At 35.0% G+C, this 10,296-nt stretch overlaps 1 protein-coding gene across 2 annotated transcripts; it reads left to right on the plus strand.

Annotated features, from left to right (window-relative positions):
* The first annotated feature begins 800 nt into the window (after positions 1-800).
* LOC116136417 (diphthine--ammonia ligase) lies at positions 801-10,028 on the plus strand. Of its 2 annotated transcripts, XM_031422131.1 has the most exons (12): positions 801-962; positions 1,058-1,129; positions 1,836-1,915; positions 3,050-3,275; positions 3,357-3,389; positions 4,202-4,284; positions 4,397-4,469; positions 6,693-7,038; positions 7,181-7,512; positions 8,002-8,336; positions 9,103-9,457; positions 9,609-10,028. In XM_031422131.1, the coding sequence occupies exons 1-12, from the start codon at positions 885-887 to the stop codon at positions 9,822-9,824; spliced, it is 2,229 nt and encodes a 742-aa protein (XP_031277991.1). In that variant the 5' UTR covers positions 801-884; the 3' UTR covers positions 9,825-10,028. The 2 variants fall into 2 exon arrangements, with proteins under 2 accessions (XP_031277991.1, XP_031277992.1); XM_031422132.1 differs by lacking the exon at positions 801-962 and having other exon boundaries at positions 1,107-1,129; positions 1,836-1,943.
* Positions 10,029-10,296: the final 268 nt, after the last annotated feature.

Raw genomic sequence — 10,296 nt, forward strand, 5'->3', positions numbered from 1 at the left:
GTGACCGGTTCACGGTCCAACCATTGGACCGGTCGGTCTGGTCCGGCTTTTAAAACAGTGGTGATGTGATGACAAGATTTTAAGTTATTTAGAGGTATTGTGTTTGAATCCCATTAAATGATCATCTATCATATTTGGGGATTAAGGATGAAATCAAGTCAAATTGAATACCTAGATAGTCAACTCGATTTCATACCTAATGTGGACGGAATGAATTTTGGATGAAGGAATCGGTCAAAAAATAGCAAAAACTGTAGCTCTCAATGAAAGAAATGAGAAAAAAAATCCTCTCTCTCTTCTTTATCAAGAACAACACTCCTAAACCCCCCCTAAAAATAAAGAAAATGAAGTAAATGGAAGGAGAAGGAAAACCGGAGAAAAATGAAGAAAGAAGAGGCAAGAAGAAGAAGAGATGGGACAAAGAAGAGGGGAAAAGTAAAATAAAATTATAATATATCGAGCTCAGCTCACGAGCTTGTCAAGCGTAGTAGGTACATGATCGAACTCGGCTCAATATTGTAGTCGAGCCAATTGAGCGTGAGCTCGGCTCAATTTTTGTCTAGCCGAGCTTGAGTTATTACTAGGTCGAGCTCGGCTCGAATTTTACCCCTAAACTGGGCTAGATATCCCGATTAAAAATAAAAATAAATAAAAAACTAAAGTGTTAAAAAGTATTTGATGAGATAAATACAGGTAAAAGAGAATAGAGTAAAAATTCAATAGTAATTTGGTAAAAGTAGATAATAGGCTTTGAAAATAGTTTTACGAGTGTAGTCAACTAGTCATCCGCACGTGGTAACTAAACCAGTCTAGGCTCCACGCTTCAGTGAGTAGCAGTAACCCTAAACCGAAGGCCAAGGCGCAGTGAAGAGACGGAGAGAAATATGAAGGTGGTGGCGTTAGTCAGCGGCGGCAAGGACAGCTGTTACGCCATGATGAAATGCATCGAATACGGCCACGAGGTTCATCATCAATTACTGTTTTCTCTCACTTTGTCTTTGTTTTTTGACTTTGCAACAAAATATTCAAGCATTCATTGATGATTGGTAATATATAGATTGTTGCTTTGGCGAATTTGTTGCCGTCTGATGATTCGGTGGATGAACTGGATAGCTACATGTATCAAACTGTAAGAACTCACTCACTCACTCTCTTTCTGTTTTTACTCTTATCTAACTCTGTGTATTGAAATTTTTCTTTCGGGAATCATTTCCGGGTAGAAGTGATTTTGACTAGAGTACTTTTCAGAGAAGCACTTATGGAGTAAATTTTCAAGGAGCATTTAAGAATTTTTTTTTAAGTGCTTCTCTAAAATGCATTCATGTGTATTTAATGTTAAGAAGCACACTATAGGCAAACAGTTAACACTGCGTTTGGTTTGTAATATCTTTAATCTAATTCATTGGAAGTTTCGAGATTTTGATTATGTACTGGAGAAGTGTTATTGAAATTTCTAGCGTGATTTTTCCATCCTGAAAAGTGCTTACAGATTGTCAATAGGGTTCTTTTTATTTATTTATTTTTGTCGTGTTTATTTGAAATGAAGGAATGTGCTTCTTGTATCAAAAGGATGCTTGGAGTGCTTTCTGGAGAAGTACTTGATTGCTGTATCTCCAACAATGCTTTTTAGATCAGGAAAGGCAGTGTCATTTTTTTCTGGAAACTGACTTGATACGTTCAAAGTTTCGTCAAGAGCTTTTACATTGAACACTGTTATTCAAAAGGGCTTTCTGCCATAGCATTCTAAATCATAATTCATAAATGAAGGTAAAGGGTTTTGTTTTTTCCACTTTATGATTGGGGCTAGTGAGTGCTTTTCTGTTTTTTCTTGTCAGGTTGGACACCAAATAATTGTGAGCTATGCTGAGTGCATGGGGTTGCCGTTGTTCAGAAGAAGGATAAAAGGCTCCACAAGGCAAGCCATTTTATTCGGGAATTCTTTGGTAAAATCATTTGTCTTATTTGGACAAGTTTTAGTTTTATCTTTACATAACTAGACTAGTATAAACATTGATATCTTCATGCATCATGTCATACATTGTATTTTGGTCAATTTTAGATCTCTATGTTTTTTTATGGTAGTTGATATGGATTAGCTATTAATCCATATTAACATAAAAATCCTTTGATTATATGTGGGTGCATATTAAGTTTGGATTGATGTATTTGAGAACCAAATCATATAGAATTTGTGTTTCTTAAGACTTTAGTATTAATGTTTGTTCTTACTGAATAGTTTAGATTTTTGAGTCAAATGATTTCTTAATAAGATGTCAAAGATATAGGTCTTGTGTTCTAGTTCTTCATGTCAAATCAAATCTTGGTTCGTTTTGTTCAGTCTCATGCATTCACGTTACAATTTGAAAAGCTTATTAGACGTAAATATTAATGTTAGACTATCGCCTAATAGCTCAAGCTTTTAGGTCAAGTGGTTTCTTAACTTGTTATAGATTAGTTATTGATGGAACTCCCTATCAATCTCACACAAACCCAGCAACACAATAGGCAATAATTGCAGAAAAACAAAGAACAATGTAGTTCTGAAACAATTTGGTATTGTATTAATGGAATGGAAATGACAATCATCAGAATTATCAACCAACCTCCACTAACACACATGCATGCCTTTTTACCCTTATGCCCTTTATATTGATACACCTGCTTAATGGGAGGTCTATCAGTTATAGAAATATCAATTTGAAATGAGTGGAATTTTTAGTCTACACTACTCAAATTACTTACATTTGGATATGAATTTGAATAGCCCTTACAATGGAGGAGGACTGGTAACTTCTTCTGGTAGCATGTATAATCTTTACAGTTATGCAATGTAGTGTACACACACATATGTTTCTGTGAATTTATTGATGATAACGCTGGTTTGTGAATTTATGCACAAAATTGGGGAACTCTTCTTCCATGTCAGATTAGAATGTTACCTGGAAAATTTAATATTTTATGAGGAATGAAGCTTAAGTTTTTTATCTACTAGATGAATGGATTTATTGTTCTTTTCATGATCTAGTTGGCCTCTATGGTTTGTGTATAGGCATCAAAAGCTTACCTACAAAATGACACCAGGAGATGAAGTTGAAGATATGTTTATTTTGTTGAATGAAGTAAAAAGACAAATACCATCTGTCACAGCAGTATCTTCAGGTGCTATTGCTTCAGATTATCAAAGGTTACGTGTGGAAAGCGTTTGTTCTAGATTAGGATTAGTTTCTCTAGCATATTTGTGGAAGCAAGATCAGTCAATTCTCCTTCACGAAATGGTAAGTTTCTAATAATTAAAATGAAATGCTCATTGATCAACATTCATATTTCTTGTCTCACTAGATGTTTTCCTTATCCAGATAACCAATGGTATTAAGGCTATCACAGTTAAGGTATCCCTTGTTTTCCGGTTAGTTATTTGTTTTGTTTCTTTAATTTGTGAAGACTTCAACTTTTTTCTGTCATTCTGAGTATTTTTTATATGACTTACAGGGTTTTACATTGACTTTCTTAAGTAGAGATATCACTGTGCTTTCCTCTTTGGAGTATTAAGTTACCACTGAAATGTACTCAATTAAGTTATGTACTAGCTAAGTTGATGCCTTGAAGCCTTTGAGATACTGCTACTATGTGTTTCAAATATAATTGCATAAACTCATATCCCTCCACTTACTCCATTTCTCACTAAAACAAGATTTCAGATCCTATTATATCATCTGATTGATTGTATGCAACCCTATCTAGATACAGTGCTGACTTGGTTTCTTTCTTTTCTATTTCTGTTTATTGCTAGAGTTATGTAGCGATTTTAAATAAATAATATGGTCTGAATTATTCTAAGTGGTAGCTATAGCTAGAAACCCACCAAGTTGCCAACTAATTTAGAAAACAATAGTTTATTGCTTTTTCCATAACATGAAACAAGATTCTAAATTTCTCATTCATTTCCTAGTCTTCTGCACTCTGTATCTGCCCTATTACAACTTAGTTGATGTGAAGATTTTAGCAATTGTGATTCTCTGGGAAGAAACTTGTGCTTTGATGAGTATACGTATGCATGCCATGTGTTGATATCGGAAGTTCTGGTGTCTTTAATCTACAAGTCATATGTCTTAGTATTTGTTTGAAATTAGAAATTAGTAGAATAATTTGTTTTTCATGCTATAGCCTCAGCGTAGAGAAAGTGAACTATCTGTAATTGCAGGTTGCAGCCATGGGGTTGGACGCTGGAAAACATTTGGGTAAAGAAATAGCATTCTTGGATTCCTATTTGCATAAGTTGAAAGAGTATGAAATTTTTTCCATATTTTACACAATTTTTATTGCATGTATTATGCAGTTTTGCATATTCCAAGAATAACTTAAAGCTTATACTATTTCTTTTGTCATATCTCTTCAGGTTGTATGGGATTAATGTCTGTGGTGAGGGAGGTGAATATGAAACATTGACACTTGATTGCCCAATCTTTGTTGTAAGTTCATTCTTTGATTTCTTTTCTAATTAACCAGTTTGATTCGATTATTGTCCATCATCACCTTTTACTTTTTTTTTATGCTTTAATTTTTTGAATAAAAAACCTTATGGTAGGTGCTGATACCAGGTTTTTAGGTGTTCCAGTACGTGCTTATATCATTCTCCCCCTTTCTTTTTATCTTCTGTGATCCACAATCAATTTAAAGAAAGGGGAGAAAATTTGAAAGAAATGGAGGGGAAAATACCTTAATAATCGATTTGTATTCAATTTTGAAACTGAAAAAAACTTACCCTAATTTCATAGACCGAAAATCCTAATTTAAAAATTCCTAATATTAAAACAGTAAAAGTTTAAAATACCCTTAACTAAACCCTAAGATATGTAAAGCAGAAGATCTAAGTAACCATACACCAATGCCTATGATGTCTACATTAATTTATTTGTATGGAATAGTTGTTCTAGGATAGTTTTGTGATTCATTTTAAGAAGAGTTAAAAATTTAAGCTAGGATGCCAGTAGTTTTAAGTGTTCATAACTGTGAGTCTTGGGATCTAGAGTTGATGTTGAGATCTTGGGCATATGATGCCCATCTTGGGATATTGCGAAATGATTGGAAAAGATCAAGGGTTGCTGGTTTAAATCCTTTGACACTCAAATCTGTAGGGAAAATGCTTAATCTAAGGCCCAATTTCTCGTGGTATGTGTTTCTTTAGTTTCTTAGAGAAAAACTCTTCAAAAAAAGAGAAAATTGGAGCGGCATAAAAATTTTAGGAGACACAAAATGAGAGGATGTTCCTCTTTTTCCTTGCTATTACCTGGAAAGAAAGGGAGATTAATGGGAAGACTAGGTCAACTTATCTTTCTCTTATCCCTCAGGTTTCCTTTTGTTAATTCAGGCAAGGTGCTATTATTCTATCACCTCATCCCTTTTCTAGTGGTTGCCCTTGGTGGTTAGTGATCCATTGTCTTTATTAGAGGTATTTTGAATCCTTCTATATTACGGACTAATTGGGAGTTCTTTCACTTGACATTTAACCTCCTTATCCATGTTATGGTCCTTGTAATTGTGTTCTAGGATCTTAGGAAGTGAACTTGGGAGCACAAGTAGAAGAAGTATAAGGTAGTGCACCCCAAGAAATTAGAGAAGAACTTTAGCTTCTAGTGATGAATTTTTTAATCATCAGTTGAAACTAGGGTTCTTTATGTCTGAAGTTGCTGTTAATATTCCAGCAAATCCTATGAGTACATGTGTGGAAGCTAGATTAATGTGTCATGCCATCATTATAGGGGCTAATTCATGTGTGATGTGGCTAATTCAAGTGCAACACTCCAACACAACCCCAAAATGAGAAAAATAAAAATGTCTTTGCTAAAGGGCAAGCAAGAGTATTTTACCAAAACTGGGGGAGCATTAGTAAAGGAGAAGTTATCAATTGATTGATCCTGCCTGGATAAATTAATGAACACTTTGAAAACTTTAATGGATGAGAGATTGACTAACTAGTGGTCCAGTGAGTTATTATTATTCCTTCTATGCCAAGAAGAGACTGGGATCCTCCTCCCATTATGTGCTTTTTGTCAATATTTGTGCCTCTCATTCTTTTATGAATTAAAGAATTTTTTCTACAAAAATATTCTGCAAACACAAACACAATCCAAAGCAGTTTTGAGCTATAAATTAAGATCTCCCTATTGATTTGAGCGTGGGAGGGTTTAAGCCGGTCAACTTGCCTGCTACTCTTGACTTTTTCAGTCATTTTATAATTTCTTGGAATGGTTACCTGAGATGGGTATCAGATGCTTGAGATTGTCCAGAACTTGAGAATGTCATTATGAATGGTTAAAATCACTTACGAAAGTATCTGCACTTCCCCTAAGTAATTTTTCATACGTTTTAACTCTCCTTTTGATTGAATCATAAGAGTACCGCATACATTTTTAACTAAACCATAAAAGCTAAAAACTGGTATCAACATTCTGTTAGAGGGTCGAGTTTTAATGTTGTGTTGGTATATTCATCATGATGTCATTTGTTTGATAGTCCATTTTTTATCTTTTCCTTTGATGTACTGGGCAAAATGAGTTTACGATTACAAATTTGTGTATTTTATTCTTGTCAAACTGTTATAAAAAAACAAAGGCTGTTTCTGTTATGACAATGTTCATGATTATTGTTCTTTTTCCAATTTCTGTTAGTCTTAGAACATTTTGAATTTTCAGAATGCTCGAATTGTGCTTGATGAATTTCAAGTTGTGCTGCACTCCCCAGATTCCATTGCTCCAGTTGGGGTCCTTCATCCCTTGAAATTTCATTTGGAGAGTAAGTCAGTGTCTGCCTCATTAAGTGACGGCGAGAAAACTGAGAATTTTTGTAAAGAGAAAACAGGAGTTGATTTTGAAGTGCAAGGAGACTGTCCTGAAAGGTGTGAGGCTACTAGCCAGTCTGTTGCTGAAGTCACTAATTTAGTTGAAGTTACAAATCTCAGACTTAACATCTCTAAGACAAAGAAGGATAATACATTTTCCATATGTTGCTGGTTGCAAGGTCCAAGCAAAACTTCAGCAGGTAAATATCACAAGGATGAGACATACATGCACTAGACATTCCATGCATGTATTCTTCTTTTTTTAGAAATATGTGCTCTGTTGCTTTTGCTTGTGACTGCACTATGACGCTTGGTTGTTTTGGGTTGTTTGTCAATTACCAGGTTTGCAAGAAGATTTAACAGTTGTTCTAAAGCAAATTGAATTACAACTTGTTGGATATGGTTTTGGTTGGGAGCATGTCCTCTATATACATCTGTACATTGCTAATATGAATGACTTTGCAATAGCAAATGAGACATATGTGAAATTTATTACGCTGGAGAAGTGCCCATTTGGTGTTCCATCCCGCAGTACAATTGAATTACCTTTGATGGAATCGGGTTTGGGAAAGGCATATATTGAAGTTCTAGTGGGAAAAGATCAAAGCAAAAAGGTTTTGCATGTACAAAGTATATCCTGCTGGGCACCTAGTTGCATTGGACCATACAGTCAGGTATAATAAATTGCTAGATCACACTTTTAACATTCTGTTATTTGGGGTCCATCTGTAGTGTCACCTTTATTGTCACTCTAAAATTTTACCATTTTAACTATTAAAGTTGCAAGAATGATATTTCCACTTCATCCCAATCACAATCATTGCTACTACTGACACCTCCACCACTGTCATCACCATTCTGTTGATGCTACCACCAACACTATTTTCCCTATAAAAATGTACTTTTTACTGAAGTGAGCTTTGCATCACTAGGATTTTTTCTTTGGATGTTAAGCGACAGGGTTTATCCTCTGCTGTCTGAACGAAGGATTGTTTAAATGTCCTATGTTCAATGCTACAATATAGCTTCCATGTTTAGCTTTCTGTGAGATGTATGCTTGTAGTTGAATATGGTATGAAAGTAGTTCTTAGAAGATCTTTAATTGCAAGTACACTCTTGCTACCATACTCTAGATGTATTCAACTTGGTCTTGACATTTTCAGGCAACCTTGCATAAGGAAGTACTTCACATGGCTGGGCAGTTGGGCCTTGATCCTCCCACCATGACTCTCTGTGATGGAGGCCCTGCTATAGAGCTGGAACAAGCACTACAAAACAGTGAAGCTGTGGCAAAAAGCTTTGATTGTTCAATATCTATGTCAACTATTTTCTTTGTTATTTACTGTTCATCACGGGTTGCATCATCTGAGAGACACAAAATACAGGACAAGCTGGACAATTTTCTAAAGCAATTGAGAGTCTCTAATTTAGAAGGAAGCATGTCTAAAGTACTCGATCCTATTTTCCTATATGTGCTTGTCTCTGATCTACCAAAAAGGTAACAAGTCTGTGCAATTGACATTTCTGTCGTAAATTTAGGTTTGGAGAAACAGTATCCACTTTATCTGGGTCTCCTTAAACAGTTGCTTGCCTGAAGGGAACCAATGAAAACCATTGCTTTCACTTACTAAAATATGGAAATATAATCAAGTGTTCAAATGCCTAAGGCTCTGGGTGTTATGTTAGCTGCTCTAATATTCATCGTATGCACAATTACTAAATTGTCAGAGCAATTGAAAGCACCTTAATGTGCTGGGGTCCTAGTTAGCACTATGGAAAGCTGCTCTCTGAGTGTTCTCACTTTTTAAAATTGACAACGTGGTGTTGGTGACTCCAGACACTATAGACTGGGTAGGAAATTATTAGAAGAGAGATTTTTCTGCCAAACTTCAGCCTTATAAACCAAATCTTTTAGCTCATATTTTAAATGCTCAAAATTGATTTTTCTCTAGCCCATGGCATATTACGTTCTAGCAAGATTTTCTATGTAACATTGATAAATATATACTTTTAGGGTTTCATCACTTGCACGTTGATTGGATGATTTATTTTTTGAATAGACATGTTGTATTAATGTGTAGTAATATTTTGTGATAAAAGAACTTTTCATTGGAATTTATGATTAATTTAACCAAAGTGAATTGCTACAAGTTCTTACCTTAGGAATTTATTGAGGATTTACACTGTTGTATTATGTTCCATGTGAGTTATGATATCAATTGCACTTAACTGAGATGCACTCTACTTCCTTTTTGGTATTGCAGAGCACTTGTAGAAATAAAACCCATTCTTCATGTGATGGAGGGTTCGGAGACAGAGAGTGAGACTGTGCAAGACCCATATTGTATGAACATACCTAATTATTGGGGTTTCCAGCATGCAGATTGGCATGATTCTTGCCTTCAGAAATGTGTTATTGGCGAAAAGATATGTGCTGTGTTTTTAAGCATCACTGGTGAAGTTGCTGCAAGGATCTTTTCCGAGGCCCGAGATGCCAATCATAAAGTGGATCATCTAACTTCTCTGACAGAGGGACAAATAGAAAGACTATCACAATTTTGCCTTTATCTTCTCAGTAAAGTTATCATGGAAAACAAATTCTCTTGGGGAGACGTAATGGTCAGTTTCTTGAACGAAAACAGCGCATTTTCATACGAAATTAACTGTTCTTAGATATGATATATAGCTTTTGATTATTCTATTTCCTTGTGGTTCTACTAATTCTTTTCCCCCAAACCATCCTCACCAAGTGCTTTGCTTGTTTACGCAGAACCTCAGGCTCTATATCCCAACAACCCTTGACATGCCCATGGAGACACTGTCGGCCATCTTCACCAGTGCATTCAATCAACTCGCTGAAGTCGAGCAGAGGGTTAAAATTGATGGGGAGCCTATTTTTAACCTTGTTCCGGTCTTAGGTGCCGGAAAGTCTGCTGCATCCATGAATGATATAATTACCTTTGAATTATTTGCTCAGAGATCCTGAAGCTTGAGAAAGTTTAATTAGTTTTAAGACATTTATATAAAAAACTATTTGATACATTTCTCGATCTTTTCGCTAAGATCAAGTTAGGCTGTAAAACCATTTGAAGAAAAGGAAGAAGTCTGAAATATGGTTAAGCTGCGTTTGTGTTTTGAGAGGAAAAGGTTTTGGTAATTGATAAATCAGATTCTTTGTAATACAGGTACAGCAATAGATTCACAATAGACCATATGAATCAAACTCCAACGAAACAGGTGAAAATAATTTCCAAATCAAGGGATATTGAGGTAAGGTTTAAAGTCTTATGGTTTTGCTCTCATAATTTATTTATTTTATTTTTCATAAATATAGAATAAAATGGGAAAGCATAAGCACTTTTGCATATAAAAAAAGCCCTTATTTTATTTAAATCTGGTATTGATATTTTCCCTTTGAAATATATGGATACGCGGAACTTCTAAAATAATGTGTTTAG

This window comes from Pistacia vera, unplaced genomic scaffold (genome assembly GCF_008641045.1).
Source record: "Pistacia vera cultivar Batoury unplaced genomic scaffold, PisVer_v2 Contig313, whole genome shotgun sequence".
Lineage (NCBI taxonomy): Eukaryota > Viridiplantae > Streptophyta > Magnoliopsida > Sapindales > Anacardiaceae > Pistacia > Pistacia vera.